A 19,267-nucleotide genomic window follows, 5' to 3' on the forward strand; every position below is an offset into this window, starting at 1 on the left:
GTTGTCAAAATTACATTAAAAGGTCAGAATTTATCAATAAGGGTGAAATCGGAATGAATATCGAAAAATTTGTCAATTGACCGAGAAAATGTTGCAATTTTTTAATAAAGCTGTGGTGGTCTTAAGTTTACTTTTAATACAATTGTCAATTCATTTTAGAAAATTTTCTCGATTAAATGACCGATTTAAGGGAACATCATATACAATTATGAAAAAAAAACATGTCAAAATTACACTAAAATGTGAAATTTGTCAATAAAGGTAAAATCTGAATGAATATCCAAAAAGTTGTCAAATTTACTGAGAAAATGTTGCAATTTTTAAATAAAGCTGTGGTTGTCTTAAGTTTACTTTTAATACAATTGTCTTTTCATTTTAGAAAATTTTCTCGATCAAATGACCGATTCAAAGTAACATCATATACAATTATGAAAAAAATGTCAAAATTACAGTAAAATGTGAAAATTTGTCAATAAAGGTAAAATCGGAATGAATATCAAAAAAGTTGTCAAATCTACTGAAAAAATGTTACTGATAATATGTTGCAATTTTTAAATAAAGCTGTGGTTGTCTTAAGTTTACTTTTAATACAATTGTCAATTCATTTTAGAAAATTTTCTCGATCAAATGACCGATTCAAGGTGTACGGAAGCGTATATTACCCTCGTTTTAATACTTATAATCCAAGATGGCGATATAACTTTTAGCGAGAAAATGCTTTATTTCTCATTACTGCGATTTATTTTTTTCGACAAAATGCCTAACAAGGCATTTAGGCGCTTTGTTTTTTATCGCCTTAAAAATAAATCGTTTTAAATAACGCGACATATTATCAAAACGAGAAAAAAAATTACGATTAATTTATAAGTCAATATAAATATCATGCAATAATAATAAATTGCCTTTTTTTTCTTATTACTGCGATTTATTTTTTTCGACAAAATGCCTAACAAGGCATTTAGCCGATTTGTTTTTTATCGCCATAAAAATAAATCGTTTTAAATAACGCGACAAATTATCAAAACGAGAAAACATTTTAAGATTAATTCATAAGTCAATAAAAATATCATGCAATAATAATAAATTGCCTTTTTTTCTTCGATATATTGTTTTATAAAGCAACAAATTGTTTTAAATTAAGGCGAGCAACGGGAAAGTTTTCAGCTAAATCGAGATAAATATGGCACGATTTTAACCTGTTCATTTTCATTTTGATTTTGGAAGGACCAGGTCGCCATCACATTTGGGCATTTTATTTCAAGCAAATGGAGGTAAGATAAGAAACAATTTATTAAATGAAATCTCGCCGCGATATAGCCTTGTTGTGCTCATGTGGCGTTAAACAAACAACAATCAATCAATCAATCAATCTTTAAGTTATTGTTGTAAAAAAACTTCTATAAAAAGGCTTTTACACGTGTCTGCCGTAGTATACACACGTTAGGGGAATTAAGTTTTTGGTGCATAAAAAACCCAACCCTTTTTCCCCAGCTGTGAAAGTATAATGGTCGCTTTAAAAAATAATCAGGTTTGACTATAAATTAACATAGGGTGTCACGAAATTTACGTTGAAGAGAGCCAGTCGAGTTCTAATTTTTTTAATTCACAGTTGCGGCAAAATAAGATCCTTTGATGTTTTAACTCTGAGACACCACAAATTCATTTGAACTATATAGACCCCCTCCCCCCTATATAAAGTTCCAATGACTGTTCTTGTGACTATTGTTACTTTGAAGTTTTCAGTGAGAAAAAAAATCTCGTGCAGTACTAAAAAAATGACGGGGCAGATTAATTATTGTTCGGTTAATATAAAAAAGAAGATGTGGTGTAATTGCCAATGAGACAACTCTTCACAAGAGACCAAATGACACAGAAATTAACAACTATAATAGGTCACCGTACGACCTTTAACAATGATCAAAGCCCATACCGCAATGTTTCTGTATGTGCAATACACAGTACAAAGACGACAAATTTTATCAGTGTTTCGGCTGTTTTCTGTTCTTTAGTCAGGTTGTTGTCTCTTTGACACATTCCCAATTTCCATTCTCAGATTAAGTAAACAAAAATTTCCCTCTATGATATATATAAAAAAGAAGATTTGGTGTAATTGCCAATGAGACAACTCTAAACAAGAGACCAAATGACACAGAAATTAACAACTATAGGTAACCGTACGGCCTTCAACAATGAGCAAAGCCCATACCGCATAGTCAGCTATAAAAGGCCCCGAAATAACAAATGTAAAACAATTCAAACGAGAAAACTAACGGCCAAATTAATGTACAAATAAATGAACGAAAAACAAATACATGTAACACAGCAACAAACGACAACCACTGAATTACAGGCTCCTGACTTGGGACAGGCACATACATACATAATGTGGCGGGGTTAAACATGTTAGCGGGATCCCAACCCTCCCCCTAACCTGGGACAGTGGTGAAACAGTACAACATAAGAACGAAAGAACATGACACAGAAATTACCAATTATAGGTCACCGTACGCGTACGGTACAAAACCAATACCGCATAGTCAGCTATAAAAGGCCCTAAATGACAAATGTAACACAATGAACAAAACATAAATATGTAACACAACAACAAACGACAACCACTGAATTACAGGCTCCTGACTTAGGACAGGCACATACATACATTATGTGGCGGGTTTAAACATGTTAGCGGGATCCCAACCCTCCCCCTAACCTTGGACAGTGGTGTAACAGTACAACATATAGGAACGAACTATAAAAATCAGTTGAAAAAGGCTTAACACATCAGATGGATAGAAATACATCTAACAAAAACAGAGTGGCTCAGCACTTATACATCCCAACAACAAAAAGACTATTGGGGAATATTGTCCCTTGTACACTCACAAGCTCGTGCAATAATATTAAATTCTACTCCGGACAATTCCCCAATATTCATACAATAACCCTACATAATATAGGATTCGTTTTCTGAGACAAATGCCTGTGCCGCCATATATACATGTCTGGATCACAGGGGCCGGTAACATACTGTTTGAAAAAAAAATGTTTACACTGATATGTAATAATACGTATTATTATACTTTACTATAGTAACCACTATAATAAAATAACCTTCACAAATAACCCCTCTTTCCCGCGGGTAACTGCGCATATGCAGAATAACTGTTAGGGAATATGCACGTTGTCAAAATAACCCCATATTTCCCGCGGGCAACTGCGCGTATGCAAAATAACTGTGTGGGAATGAGCGCGTAGGCAAAATAACTCATTTGGTGGCAATTTGCACGACGTCTTTCAAATAACAACTTAACGTTCAGTTCAGTATAATAATACAGTTATGGCCTTTATAAAAGTTAATATCCAAAATTATTAAATCTCGAAAAAGATTATTTTCCCTCGGTCCTACGGACCTCGAGGAAAATAACTCTTTTCTCGATTTAATAATTTTGGATATTAAAACTTTTGATGAAGGCCATAATTGTATATTATTACATATCAGTGTAATTTTTTTTTTCAAACAGTATGTTACCGGCCCCTATGATATGGATCATGTGGATGATCGTACCTGGGGACAGTCAATACAGATCGTTTCATTCCCCTTTCACCGAATATTCCTCTGTGAGTTCCATCAAATGCGCTACAGTAGATATGTATAATCAGGTATATTTTAGTTACTATAAAAATAACAAAATAAATAACATATGTATATAAATTGAATATCCGAATATTTTGTTTTGTGAAGGAGGGCGCACAAGAGAATATATATATATATATATATATATAGTAGTATGATTTCTGTCTTTGGGGGCCACGGGGGGTAACTTCGATTTTATTTGGTAGGAGTGTGCCATTTTTGCCATTAAAAACTGTACCCATTCTTATATAGCATACACTGAAATTGGGAAAAAACGAATGTAAGGAAAAAAATCAAAGGAAAAAAGTCACATACAAAAAAATCAGGGATAAAAAGTCAGAGGAAAAAAAGTCACAACTTTATTTTGAGATATTTTGTCTGCTTTTTCTTACAAAACTTATTTTATTTAAATTTCTTTTTGATTTTATTAATAAATAAGATGTTGTTCAACTTTGTATTCTTTTGTAAAGGGAAAAATTATCTTAAACTGAATAATTATAGCTCTTTATCATTTAAGCATTGTGATAAAGATTGAACTGAATTTTCTGCAATATAAACACTTGAAACTGCTTGAGAGAGGGAATTTATTTGCATCCCAAAAAATACAGAATAAGAAAAAAAGAATCACATGTAAAGAGAATAAATAATAATACATTGTGGCCTTTACATGTAGATGATTTCCAACCTTTTGAAATGAAGAAATACAAAAATTCTATTTCAATCTTTAAACAAAACTTATACACATGTAGACAACTTCAATGGAAAAAAAAAACAATTCACCTGTACAGGTAAAGTACTGATGCAGGATAACATTTACACACCTTTTAAATAAATAGATAAAAAATAATGAAACTGATTAGCTTGACCACCAGTCCATGGTTTATGACCCCAATAAATGGCCAACATCCCAGGTTTTATGACCCCTCAAATAAATGGTCACCATTTGATGCGACTATAGCAGATGTTGACCATATACTAAGAGTTTGTTCCAGGTTGTACTCTGGGTTGTACTGTAAGAGGGAGGTAGGGGGTCTCAAGAATTTTTTGGGATGAGTTTTTTATTTTCACTTTTTGCGTGGTGGTTTATTTTTTGTGCACACGACCATTTATTTTCAACCTCATTTAAAACTAATTCCCCTCTTGTCATGCCAGATTATTTTTTTCCTGACAATTGGGCTCAAGTTATTAGGGCCCCGCCAAAGGCGGGTCGCCCTATAGTGATCAGTCCGTCGTACCGTCCGTCCGTCCGTCCGTCCGTCCATAACAAAATCTTGTCCGCTCCATATCTTGAAAACCGTTATTTTTTCAAAGTTTATACTTCACATTTATATTGACCAACACCAGAGGGTGTGTCATAATGTATGTTCAACTTTGTAGGTCAAAGGTCAAGGACAAAAACTTAGGTTTTAGTATAGAACCCCATGTCCTATGGGAAAGATCCTGTCCGCTCCATATCTCAAGAACTGTTATGATTTCAAAATTATACTTCACATGTATATTGACCAATACCAGAGAGTGTGTCATAATGTATGTTCAACTGTGTAGGTCAAAGGTCAAGGTCAAATACTTAGGTTTTGGTATAGAACCCCATGTCCTATGGGAAAGATCCTGTCCGCTCCATATCTTGAGAACCATTATGATTTCAAAGTTTATACTTAACATGTATATTAACCAACACAAGAGTTGTGTCATAATGTTTGTTCAAATTTGTAGGTCAACGGTCAAGGTCAAAAATTTAGATTTTATTATGGAACCCCATGACCTATGGGAAAGATCCTGTCCGCTCCATACCTTGAGAACCATTAGGATAAGTTTGTACTTGACATGTTTATTAAGCAACAATTTTGTAGGTCAAAGGTCAAGGTAAAACACTTACAGTTGGGAATCCCATGTCCTATGGTAAAGATTGTGTCTGTTATTGACAGCGGGCCCACAGTGATGGCTCCCAATGGCCATCTCACTGATATCTAGTTATTTTCAGCTTTTTTCAGGACAAGTTATTTATTATTCAAAATCCTCCTGGCCCTCAACATGGTCGTCCCCTTAAATAGTGTTTGAAGGTAGAATTTGCTAGATATTTTAATTTTTCTAATTTTGCCTTTTATAAAGAACTTCTAATATGAAGCCTACATACTTTTAAGCATTTTATCAAATTACTTTGAACTCATTTTCAACTTAGTAAAAAAGCTTGAAAAGTTGTATCCCTGTGTTTAAAAGTAATAAAAACTTTTTAAATGCATTTTTAGCTCACCTAGCCTAAAAGGCCATGTGAGCTTATGCCATCACTTGGCGTCGTCTGTCATCCGTTGTCCGTCGTCGTAAACTATTTCAAAGATCTTGGATCTTCTCTGAATCGCATTTATCCATACTCATAGTTGACTAAAGACTATATTATCATACACACATCACGTTTCTATACATAGAAGTCCATACATAAAGTATACCTGAGTTTGATTGCATTTTTTTAAGGACACAGAGAAGACAAAAATACCGTTAAAGATTTTTACGCATGACAGGAGGATAAGAAAAGGTGTATTTGCCTCTTCATTTGCAGATATGGTCAATAAATGTAAGTTTATACTGCTATGGTTTGAATTTGAATAGTAATAATAAACAAAACAAGAAGCTGGACATCCAGGGTGATGTATTGCCATCAACTTTGTCCTCTGTCCAACTGTCTCATCTGTTGCAAATTTTCCTTTAAAGAATTCTTCTTTTGTGAAACCTCTGAGTCCATTAAAAATACCTAAATGTAAAAATGCCCTACCCTACTAGTGAGGCTACCTAGCTAGAAAATAGCTGCCTACTCAAAATCTTTTATTGTCCTGATGTGAAAAAGTACACAATGCTTATTACCATTAAACACAGATCAGGTTCGAAATTGGAGAGTGTCACTTTAACTGTTACTGAGTTATGCCCCTTTTTAACATAAAAATTGCTAAATCTGTGGTTTCCAATCTCTAACGTTCTGTAGTTTGCCTCAACCAAATATTATGAAACTTACATACAATGCTTATTACCATAATACACAGATTAAGTAGTGCCACTTCTATCGTTCTTGGGTTATACCTACTTATAAACATAAAAATAGCTATAACTTTTAAGTTTCCGATCTCTAACTTAAGTTTGCTTCAATCAAATATTATGAAACTTATACACAATACTCATTATCATAACACACAGATAAACACACAGATAAAGTTCCAAATATGTGAGTGTCAAATTTACTGGTTGGTTAGTTATGCCCCTTTATAAACATAAAAAAAACAAAAACAAATATATTTACATGTGGGGGCATCTGTGGCCAATGGACACATTCTTCCATTTTTTACAACTCTGTTAGAAAGAAGAAGGACACAATATATATAAAGATTGTCTTAAATTCTAATGAAACAATTATCAAAATCCATCTAGGATAAAGATTGTTCATGAAGTAAGTAAATTGGTAGGAGCAACACAGGTCCTGTAGCAGTCTGTCAAAATTAAATTACTAAATATTAAATGAGCATGTCATTTGTTAAATTTTTGGAATTGGGATCATTTGCTGTAATTTACATAATATAATCACATTTATATGAATAAAGTCATTTCTTTTTAGGTAAGGAAAAGTTTACTATTGCAGAGGGCAACCATATAACATTTGTTCTAAATGAAGATGGTGTGGAAATAGATGACGAATTTTTTTCAACTCTCACACCAAACACAATCCTCATGATTTTGAACGAGGGTGAAACATGGAACAAGCAGTTTGGTATGATTTTTAAGTTTTGTTGTAAATTTGCATCAAGATGGTTAAAAGGTTCAAAATGGATGTTATAATTGCTTCCAATGTGCTTAATTATAGCATGGAGTTGTTGTAAAGATGAACAAACACTAAAAGCATCCAATTCTTTATTTTGTACGACCATAAACAAATGTCCTTAGCATTGTTTATAGACTTAGGGGATAACATTATTGTATTGTATTTTAACATCAATTCTCTATAAGAATCAACCAACAGGTGGCCACCAAAAAAAATTGAGAAAACTTGAAAATGTATTTTTCCATGCAATATAGTTGTGTTATCACTAGAAATAAAGAAGAAAATTTGATTCTATCATGATTTCTTTGTTGTTGCTAGGGACAAATTTTACCTTAGCAACCAGCTAAAAATTTTTACTCAAAACTGATATTCTAAATATGGTCAAACTATTTTTTAATTGCAATTAAGGTTAAAAACAGATAATCAGTGATGAACAACATGGTATTATTCGTAATAAAACATACAGCTACTTTGATATTAGTGAAATCTTAACTAAGTATACATGACACAAAGTCAGGTCTAAACCGATAAGTTTAATTTGGCCGAAAATGGGCATGTTTTGACCCTTAAATATTTTTTTGCAGAAATGTAGACCATAAAGGACTTTAACTTCATTTGGAATCACCTTTTATTTACACATTTATTTAGAAAAATATTGCTAAAAAAGGTATCACAACCCCCCTTTTTCACACAAACATGATGTTATTATTAACACACTGTTTCACAGAGATCTGTAATTCACCAAATATTACTTCATGCTACTAACATTAATGAATTAATGGTTTAATTGTTGCATTAGTATGGGACTCTGGCCTAAGACAATGATATATTGCTAAATTTTAAAGGGCAGGCGGGCCAATGGTCGCCCTTAAAAGACCAGTATGTCCATCCTTGCCTATGTCCATAACACATCATGTCCACACGTATAATTACAAATTTTATACATTGCATATATATTTATTTCCACTAGAAAATGTTTTTTAATGTATGTACAACTCTGTGGATCAAAGGTGAAGGTCTAAAACTTCGATCAGATAAGAAGAATGAAACTAAATTACTGCATTTATGTTGCGATTAAACGTCGAGGGTTTTCATTAATGTCCATTTTCAGATTTTTAGTTTATAACCGTTATTTGTAAACATAAAATTTGTAATCAATTCTAATAGGTATTGATTGCGTTTTTAAGAATGTGATAGGGGGTAACCTGGTATATCCAGCTTAAAAATGAGCCCCAAATACCCTATGTTACGATTAAACTTTGGGGTATTTAAAAAATTTCAAGTTTTAAGCAATTTTGGTTAAAAAATATACTTTTACCTCCAAAATAACAAAAAATGACTACCAAGATTAGTGTAGCAATTTTAGTATATATATGATAGTGGGCAATTTCAGCTGTAAAATGAGCCAAAAAAACATTATGTTGCAATTAAACTTAGAGGAATTTCATAAGTTGGACTTCTTTGTTCCTCTTGGTAACCAAATCACTAACCACTGATGTCATCTCTTGAAATGATCCTGTTTGCTCAAAGGCACTCTTAAATTGGACTGTACTCGCCTCCTCCGATGGATCCATTTTGTCCAACTTTCTTGCTAAGGCATTAAACTTTTCAGATGTTAATTCTTCTAAATGCTTAGCGTTGTCATCTATCTTCCGGTCAATTCTATGTTCCGACTGTTGGACTTGCTGGGATATTGCTCCAATATTTTCTGAGCAAGTTTTTATTGCTTCCTTTTGTTCTGCTTTAAAATTCAACAAACCATTAAATATTTGGTTAATGCGTTCCTCGCTTTGTTTAACCCTGCTATCAATCTCAGCAGCTCTTTTTTCGTTTGCCTTTCTCTCTTCCTTAAATTCTTGGTAAAGCTGCTCTAATGGTATGTTGTTTTTGTGTTCAGTTAGAGTGTTGTCAGCTATTTGTTCTTTGTTTAATATCTCTACCTGTGTCAACTCATCAAGGTTTTCCTTCTGACTAAGTTCATTATCATCCCCAATTCCTGCCATTTTGTCCTTTAACTTGTTAATAGAATATCACAATTTATTCTCAAATTGCAATAAAATATTTCAAATTGAAATATTCTGCAACTCAAAACAATATGATATGCACTGAGTAATTACTCAAGGCAAATAAATCTCAAAACACAACTTTTATATGCGATTCAAGACATAAACAATGCAGCTTTTTTATAAAAGCTACTACTTTTACAATTTCAAAAATGCAGGCAACAAAATAGGGCAGAACTGGAACAGAGACTCAGCTGACACACTGTACTTTATTATACGGTGTATAATATGTTGCTCACAAATATTTATGAGTGTATATACCTTTTTTAATATAAAATATCAGTCCAAGTTCAGTATAAAATATTATACGAAACCAATCTACTGAAATGAAGACTGTTTCCGGTTTGCGTCTGCGCAATGGAGTTTTGCAGACAAATGACTTCCGTGAAGAAGGACCTAATGGCGATAACCGGAAGTTCCTAACCTTATCTGATGAAAAATATAAAATATGAAGATTTCATACGTGCTAAACTGTAAAAATTTGATGAAATTTAATCTACAATCAATCTGATGTAAATTTATGGTAATGCGCACGTAATGAATTCACAAAAAATGAAGTATTAAAAGTTTTCAAATCTGCAAAGGCGCCCTCGTGGAGTCCGCCTCACTTGCTAAAAATTTATTCGTTCTTTGTCGTACGACGCCAATGTTGTGCCGATATGGTACAAATAAGTAAAGTGTTTGTGTAATAAACAGAATACCTTTAATATCTGTAAATCTCTGTATATCTGATGAATCAGTAGACAGCAATATAATAATACATGTGGTTAATACAGTAAACGGAAGTAGAAGAGAATCCTCGTGACGTCAGTCGTCCAGAGGTATTGTTAGGCATACTGTAAGATATGGACTGGTTCTTCTATGTATACACAAGCGGCACCACAGTATGTCAAGATCGACAAATAATAAAGGAAACAATACGAAATCCACTAAATACCAGGAGTGATATCAGGTGCTCTGCAGCTAAGATTGGAAAATGATATTTTTATTTCTCTAATCTTATGGAAATTTATCCCTTTCCGAACACATTGTATAAAAACAAATTTAACCAACGTGTGGTTGCTGGTGATCTCAAATGATCATTGGATGATTTTAAGGGTCATGACCTTTTTAGCTAACTGAATGAATCAAAATATGCTAACAGGTGTTAATGAAATTGACAACTTTGTGTAATGTGAAAGGCACTCGAAGGGGATTTTTGGTTCACTAAAAAAAAGGAAATGTATGTTTTAATCATTAGAGAAAAAAGATGCTTACATAGTTACTCGTGAATAATCGGATTTATCCAATCGAGATAGTTAAATTATCAATTTTAAAGTCCGAGCCGGCCTTATCGAGATTGGAAAAATCCGATAATCCACTGGTATCAATGTTAGAATCTATACTACTTTCATAAAAATTATGATAAATGCTCAGTTGAAATAGGAATAACACATACACATATTTTCTTGTCAATTTTTATCAAATCTGATGGTTTCATAGCAACTAAAATTACATTACTCTTTATACAGACTATAAATGCAATAATTTAAACAAACACTTTTTCAGCTTTATAAAGAATAAAAATATGAAGCATATGGTATTTTAAAAGTTATCATAGCTCAATCATTTATTTTTAAAATAAAATAAGACATAAGATTTAAAAGGAAAAATCTATATACATGTAGTACTTATTTTGAGGCAACCTGCATAAATATTCCCAAAGGACTTAAATTTGTAATTTATTTCAAAATCTGACAAAAAATGAATATAATGAAATAGAAGTGATAACTTACAAATAATTAACCAGAGCCACACTGGTTTTATCAAATTTCAACAATGCCATTTTCTTCAAATAGCACAATATATGGCTTAACATTTTTCATATCTATCTCCCTCCAATTATTGCATGCTTATGAACTACCAAACTACACATAAGAGCAACCTGATTTGCATACAATTCTTACTTGCATCTCATGTGCTTCACATGTGAAACTAACGTGCTTTTGTGAGCAATTTATGTACGGACAATCATAGATTACAGTATAAATAAAATATTGACCCTGTTTAAAAAACACATGTATGTACACATAATGTATTTGAAATGGGTACAAACACCATAACTTGGTTGCATAATGTTTCAAACTTGTAATTTTATAAAGAATTCATTACATTCTATTTTAATAACATGCATACTTTTATATTACGTACATGAATATTAATCAATCTGTAAAAATGGGAGATTTCAGAGTGTTTGTAAAAACTCTGAAACTTTGTTTCTAATCTTCTGAGATTTTGTAACGCGTATACCTGATCCTGATCTCTCTGTGAAAATATCTCTTATCCCTTTTGCACCATTCCTTGCAAAGGCTAGTTTTAAATGCTACAAGGAAAGACCATTCTTTGCAATAATTCTTGCTATACTAATAGACAGTATTTTATTGTCAACTAAAAATTTCAATGAAGGCAGATTTTTTAAAAGCTCTTTCATAGATATGTATTTTTCTGATATAAATTTTGCATGTACATTTTCATCAGCTCTGTGAGCATCATAAGTTTGACCCAATAATGTTTGAAATAAATTAGGTTGAGAATAGGAACTTGTGCCTGGATGAGATGATTTAAATAACAATAATGTATCTACAAAACCGGAAATACTCAATGCATCGAAGAATCGATTCTTATACCTTCCTATTTTTAGCCACTCGCTCCTTCAACTTTTCGTCTGAGATAAAATCTATTCCCAATTCTTCTTTTTTTTTCTCCATTACTTCAATAAAGTTGTCCATTTGTTCAGATGACGCTTTAAGATAGGCACTTACGGAATGTTTTTTCATATCAGGAACTGTGTCTTTCCAGTTTTAGTAAGGTAACGTAATTCAAAGCACGACCACCAGGTGTGTTTCAACTGGAAACAGAAAGCATGGCAAACAGTAAATGCCGTCATTTTCCATATAACGTATATAATATGTAATAAACTTAAACTGTTCAACCCACTGGTGCTGGCAGGACAATTGCGTTTACCACTTTTCTTGCTCGTGTCCTTATACTCCTTTGATTGATAAACAAAATTTTCTGGTGGTTTTCTGTTTTTATTAGTTAATACTTCGTGGCATTGTCAACTGGTCTAGTGGTATTATGTAAAAATATTAGTGAATACTTCGTGGCATTGTCAACTGGTCTAGTGGTATTATGTAAAAATGTGTCAAAAGTTGGAAAAGGACACAGATTTAGGTGTAGCACAAGTGTCGCCCAAACTCTGACTTTCATGCAAGTTTACCTCTTGGAGCGGTTCATTTGTCTCTAAAGGTTCATCTGTGGCCATTAAGTTACTGCTGCTATTATCTTGTGTGCTATCAAATACATTAGAGCTACTTTCCTCAACCCGATGATCGTCGTCTCGTGAAAAATTAAAATTAAGTGTGCTTTGAAGCAAACTCTGTTTTTTCTTCATTAGTTGTATCAAACTTCCTATTGCATTTATTGTGAAGTTGTTCTCGTCTTGAATATGCATGAAATATTTGCCACTGGACGTCAAACAACTAACAATCAATCAACACTATTACTTGTCTCTTTGTAAACAGTACTGTCATGAAATGGATGAACCCAACATGCTGCACAAAGTCTTTTCAGATCTTACTACACACGTCTTCATCTTCCAGAATATTCTTGGTGAGAACCAATTTGGTGAAAGGGTCCTGTACACATTTGGATGTACATTCCAATCGGATTTCGTGGCAATACCGCAGAATGACTCGTGAAGAGCTAGATGCCACCTGAAAACTTTGGTGAAATAATATCTCAGAACCCCCGTATTTTTTTGTCGTGAAAAGGTCGTGACAATAAACGGTGTGCAATTTGTGAAAAGGTCGTGACAATGAGCCAGTGCAAGTTGTGAAAAGACCGTGAAATGCATAAGCTGATTGTCAATTATTATTTAACTCCCCTGAAATGTCTGTTGGTGTGGTTCAGTGTTGGAAGACAGTGACATATCTATACTTGTTATACATTCAACAGTTTTTTTTTCAAGTTTGTTTCGTTCGATTTTGTTGAATGTAGTCCTGTTTTTCGTTTTTATTATGCATACTAGTATTCTGTATTATAGTATAAGACTTTAAGTTTGTATTAGGTCGGGTTTAAATGCCGTCATTGCTCTGCTGTATAAAAAACCGGTGTCAATTTTCTACAATCTATTTTATTAATCAATTAAGGTTCATGTAGACCCTTTGGCTAAAAAGGCCGTATTTTCACCTCAAGCAAGCCTGTGCATCTGGATAAGTTTTAAGGCATAGCATGCCCTAGATAAATAAATTTTAAATGCATTGTATGATTTAAAAAATTTATAACTTAACTGGATTTTGCAGTTCACTTTTTTTTGTCTCTGCAGAAGATGATAAAATTAACAAACAGTTGAGTTTACCTTGATATGGTCCACTCAGGTACAGGTACACAGTTTAGATAACCAAGTATTGTCAGGTATCTATTGTCCATCTAATGTCCATGTCAATTACAAATGCTCACTTTAATTTTTACCTGTGGGGAAGTTCTCAAACCTGTTTCCCAACTAAGTCTATGTTGGCACCTTCTGGAGGAATGAAAAAAAGTGCACGACAAAATCCTGGTCAGTTTTTATTTTTCTAAAACATAAAACATTCTAAAAATTCATTTATCTAGGGCATGCTATGTCTGAATTGTTTTACAGATGCGCAGGTTTGTCTGTACTCAGAGTAAATTTTGAGGTGAAACTACGGCCATTTTAGCCATAGGGTCCACATGAACCTAAATGGTATGGTAAGTAAAGGCTTGGTACAGTGTGGGATAAAAATTCATTGTTCGGCTATAAATAGTAAATTCGATGAGATTTGGTGAACGAAATCTGTACGATAACAGAAACCAAGCAGTATCAAAATACTCAAACAACCAAATACACTTAAATTTAAACAAATTAAATTTCAAACCGGTTTAAAAAAATGCGCTGCGTTAGTGGTTAAGTTTATACACCATGAGGCCATTTAAGTGCCAAACCACTTTGACATTATTTTTTTTATCAATTATTTGATCATCTTTGATAAATTTTGTTAACAAAGTTGGTTCTATACAATAGTTCAAGAAAATTACAAAAATATTTTTTGTAGAAATAAGCGGTTTTGTTCAAAGAAAATAATCAGAAAAAATTAATTGTGACTTTTGTACTGTGACTTTTTGTCTGCAACTTTCTGTCCTACATCCTTATTAAAAACGTACAGAAACGTACAAAATAGTCCCGATAAAAATACGTAGTCATCATCCAAAGGATAAAATATTTCTCAAAAGTACCAGCTTTTATGATTTTATAGATTTATGCCTTAAATAGGTATAATCCACCAATTTATGAAACACTTTTTTTTTCAACGTAACAATATCTTTATTGCAATCTTGCTGTAACAAATTACTAAGTTTACAGCTTTAACTTAGTATCCCTCATGTTAGCTTACCAAATAGTTAAGGGAAGCACTATTTGGCAAGGTATTATTTATTCATAATATTATTAGTATTCATAACATACAATTTTTCACAAAATATATTCCATAAATTAATGTGATTATACACATACATTACATTTTGTTTCCCGACGAGAGCGTGGAACACTCTTCACAAGAGGCATCGGGTTTAACGCCCCCAATCTGACCGGACACAGCTGCAAACTTTATTCATGCCGCATAGCCAAACGAACTCCCCACTTTGACAAACGTTTAACTGCTAGTCGGGAGAAGACCAAATGACTATATTTCTTTTCATCAGTAACCCTTGTGTTTATTTCGCTGCATCATGTACAATTTTCTGCGTAGAATGCAGCCGTGTTGATTTAGCTGATGACTCTGGATCAACTGGTGGATTTTTCCTCTTAGAGGTTTTTTTTTAGGTGTGTTCTTTTCTGCATGGCAAATGTTGGTGTTCAATGGTGAACCAACTACTACATTGTCATTGTTTTCCTCCAAGAAGATTTTTAGTATTTTTATTCTTTTTTAGCATGTATTCTCTCCCAGATGTTTTACATTTTCTTTAAAAGAACCTGACGACAATGCGTTTTAAACATCGTCGCCATTCTCTATAAACTTGGCCACATCTATATTGACATTTAGAAGCTCATCTGAACAAACTCCTGATCTATTAAATACATGAGGTATTTCTTTTTTTTTGGCCAAATATTACTTATAAAAAAGAAGATATGTATGATTGCCAATGAGACAACTATCCACTAGAGACCAAAATGACAAATAAACAACTATAGGTCACCGTACAGACTTCAATAATGAGAAAGTTCATACCACATAACAATTTTTTTCATTCTTTTTGAAGTATTCCATGGTTACTACATTGTAGCTTCTGTGTTTCTCTCGCTGCATCTTCGTACAAAATTAGAGATAAAGATTTTGGCAAAGAGGGATAAATAAAATACAAGGAATATATAGACATGTCATACTGTATAAAATCAATAAAAGACGAGTTTCACAATTTCTGTTTTCAAGACCCGTCAAAAAATAAATCTCTCTTATCAGTTAAAAACGAGGCTCAGGGTGTATCTATTATTTCCAGCTTCTGTATCGGACAATGGCAACAAAACGCAAATCTTTTCTCTTGATCAATTAGATAAGGTGTGCAAAATGAAAAGAGATTTTGAGAGAAAACAGTAAAAGTGCATCGGGAACTAAATAAATTCTTGTTAAGCACTAGATCCCGTGGTAGACGATTGTTAAATAACAGCTGATGAGAGGTCAAACAGGGACACATATATTGATATTGAAGACAGTTTCATTCCCCTAGTTAGTTTGGATTCTGTCAAGGAAATACGATTTAATGAACCAAATTAAACGGCAAAAGAACGGCAGTGGGAAACAGACCAGCGGAAATTTCCCCCGTGGATACCAATACTTGGTTTAGAGAACCAAAAAAACCCGGAGACTTAGGCATAGTTTGGATGTTGTTTTTTTGGCAACTTTCGAGTCGGGTCCATGACATCATACTATTCTAAATTATGAAAGGCGAGCTTTCCATTTGCACGCATTTTTCGATCTCGAGTAACTCTCTAACATGGCTGACAATAAACTTCTTTTTTTATTTTAATTAACGATTTCATTGTTGATGATACTGAAAAGAATATTGTTGTATCGCACAATAAAAATTCATTACAAATGCTAATGTCACAGCACGGAGAACATTGCCCAAAAATACATGGATATGTTGAAAACATTATCCCACAATTTTAAGAGGAATATTTCGACACTCGGTCGCGAAGTGTTATATGAAGTTTTCGAACGCATAACTACAGATCTAATGAGAACTTTTTTTTATATGGAGCATTGTAGTACAATTTCATAGAGATCCATAGACTTATTATAGTTGACCAAATATTACCAATAAAGTTTTTCTAAATTTTTTACCTGAGGGACATCAGTTGTTCTCAGAGCAATAGACTTTATACTGTTGAATCACATCACTGGAACCCATACAACGTACTACATTTGGCATTTCATGTACAGATCCATCTGACATTTTTATCTTTCTCTCTCCATATGGCAAATCACGAACAACATGTGAAGAAGTGATAAAATCAAGGAAATTGTCTAACTTTACAGGATCCATTCTTTGCCTAGTTAAAGATGTAGTTAGGGGTAGACCTGGCCCAACAATCGTAGCATGGCTCTTTGCTGCATAGTATTTATTCTCAGAGACGTCGGGAAGCATCTCAAAAACTTGATTATATGACATGGTCTGTGTTAAGAATGAAAGTATTTGTCTTTTGTGACGCCAAGATTCAGCTTTTTTAAACGAATCAACTAAAGGGCCAAATGAACCCGTTGGTATTACTGGAGGTTTCTGTTCCTGGTCATTAGAACTCAATAAATTTGTCACTGAATGAAGGACATCTTCTATATCTTGAGGAAAAACAGTTGTAATAATTTTCTTCATTATCTCAAGTAATCTATTGCAATAAACAGATTTGGAACTTTTTGAATACATATTCCAGGAACTCTTTTCTTCTTCTGAAAAACACCTCATCCCAACTGCTTGTAAAAATTCATTTACATGGTGAAAATCATTAATAAGCTGGAAACTGCTGGATGATTCCTAAAAAAAATATTCATTTTACAAACTTAGTAAGTTAGTTAAAGATGGAGCATAAGCAATTTTTACTTGGTTTGATTGATGCTTATTAAATTGAAAAAAAACATGTTATTTTCATAGTTTTGTTTCACTGCATGGTTAACCTTTGAGTACCTAATTTTATGTACATTTTATTTTATATCTTTTTACCATTTTCTTGTTTAATGCCTAGTAAATGTAATAAGTACCAAGACTTTGAGAAATTATATGTAACTTAGGAGTCATGTTTCTCCCTATTGCATAGAAATTTCTCATTCAAACAAGAATTTTGCTATAATTTTGGCCAATTGGTGTTATGTACTTGTTCACATTTAAATTGTTACTAAGTATAGATTCCTAAATGATTTTGACTGGAACCGGACAAAATAATTTGTGCATTTGGCCCAACATTGATGACCTTAATATTTCACAAAAAAATACCAAACTGTTAATTCCAATCATCTCCCCTTAATGGTAATATAGTTCTTCATGTGCATCCTCATATAAGTAGAAACACTGTTTAACACTGTGTGAAGTTGCATTGAAAACCTTTTACATTTTAAGAGCAGTTGAGTTTAGAAGATAATTTGTGACCAACGAATGGAGAAGACAGGATGATTATTATATACCCCTTCAACCCCTCCCCCCCTTTTCTGAAAAAAAGCAAATCCTAGTTTGTGGGGTTGGGCTGTAACGTTTAATAAATAAAATTTTATAATATTGATAGAGAAACATTTATCTGATGCTTTTATGTTCATTTGTCTATGGAAATTAAAAGTTAACTTATATAATTCAATAAACTCTGTTGATTAACAAGATATAACAGTTCACAATCTGTCTGATAGCTGAAACATGTGAAAAATTCCTATCAATTTGGATAGAATTCTTACAAATGTAAAGCAGCAAGCATTAGTTTTACTATGAAAAGAAAAGAAAATACAAAATAATACCTGTGATAAAAATTCCATGCTACTTTCAGAAAGTATGCTACTGCATTCACTCAAATTCTTCAATCCTCTTGTCTTTGTTACATCACTCTGAAAAATAAAAGTTTTGTGTAACTTCATGTTGATCTGGTATCTCCCCTTTTTATCTTTTTGGGGATATGTCAAATAAATCTGTTTTTTTACAAGTTGAACAAGAATGTGTCCCAAGTACACGGATCTGCATTATCATTTTCTATGTTCAGTGGACCGTAAAAATGGGGTAAAATCTCTAATTTGGCATATAATATAATAAAAATAGAAAGATTATATCATAAGGAACATGTGTACTAAGTTTCATCCCCAAATCGATAACCGACATTTTTGTCCCAAAAATCCGGTTTTAAATTATATGAATTATTCCATATCACGTGATAAGGTGTTATCCAATAGAATTGATTGTATTATATGTAAGGTATAATAATTATAAATATCCCCTTTTTATTTCATGTTTTTAATTAATTAATTTATTATTTTTTGCTTTTTTATACTCATGTACTTGTTTTGTTATTTCAGGGAGGCAAAGTATTGCCATCAGACTTTGCAGGCAATTGAAAAACACTGGAAACAAAATTCACAAGTCAATTAAAGAATACAATGACATCGGATGTCCAACAACAACCCTTCAATTGAATATTCTATTCAATGAGATCAAAGATCGCAATGGGGATATTTGGAAGAC

The 19,267-nt window shown here is 32.8% G+C and overlaps 2 protein-coding genes across 2 annotated transcripts; one reads left to right on the forward strand and one right to left on the reverse strand.

Moving 5' to 3' along the window:
- Nucleotides 1-3,004: 3,004 nt before the first annotated feature.
- LOC139495398 (lipid transferase CIDEB-like) lies at nucleotides 3,005-7,842 on the forward strand. Its single transcript, XM_071283700.1, has 3 exons — nucleotides 3,005-3,660; nucleotides 6,104-6,203; nucleotides 7,233-7,842. Exons 1-3 carry the CDS (start codon nucleotides 3,523-3,525, stop codon nucleotides 7,451-7,453), a joined length of 459 nt encoding a protein of 152 aa, XP_071139801.1. The 5' UTR covers nucleotides 3,005-3,522; the 3' UTR covers nucleotides 7,454-7,842.
- Nucleotides 7,843-16,903: 9,061 nt separating this feature from the next.
- Nucleotides 16,904-18,633, reverse strand: LOC139494786 (uncharacterized). The gene is made up of 2 exons (XM_071282978.1): nucleotides 18,553-18,633; nucleotides 16,904-17,587 (listed from the first exon to the last, which is right to left on the reverse strand). Exons 1-2 carry the CDS (start codon nucleotides 18,568-18,570, stop codon nucleotides 16,910-16,912), a joined length of 696 nt encoding a protein of 231 aa, XP_071139079.1. The 5' UTR covers nucleotides 18,571-18,633; the 3' UTR covers nucleotides 16,904-16,909.
- Nucleotides 18,634-19,267: the final 634 nt, after the last annotated feature.

This window comes from Mytilus edulis, chromosome 11, assembly GCF_963676685.1.
Source record: "Mytilus edulis chromosome 11, xbMytEdul2.2, whole genome shotgun sequence".
In the NCBI taxonomy this organism is placed as follows: Eukaryota; Metazoa; Mollusca; class Bivalvia; order Mytilida; family Mytilidae; genus Mytilus; species Mytilus edulis.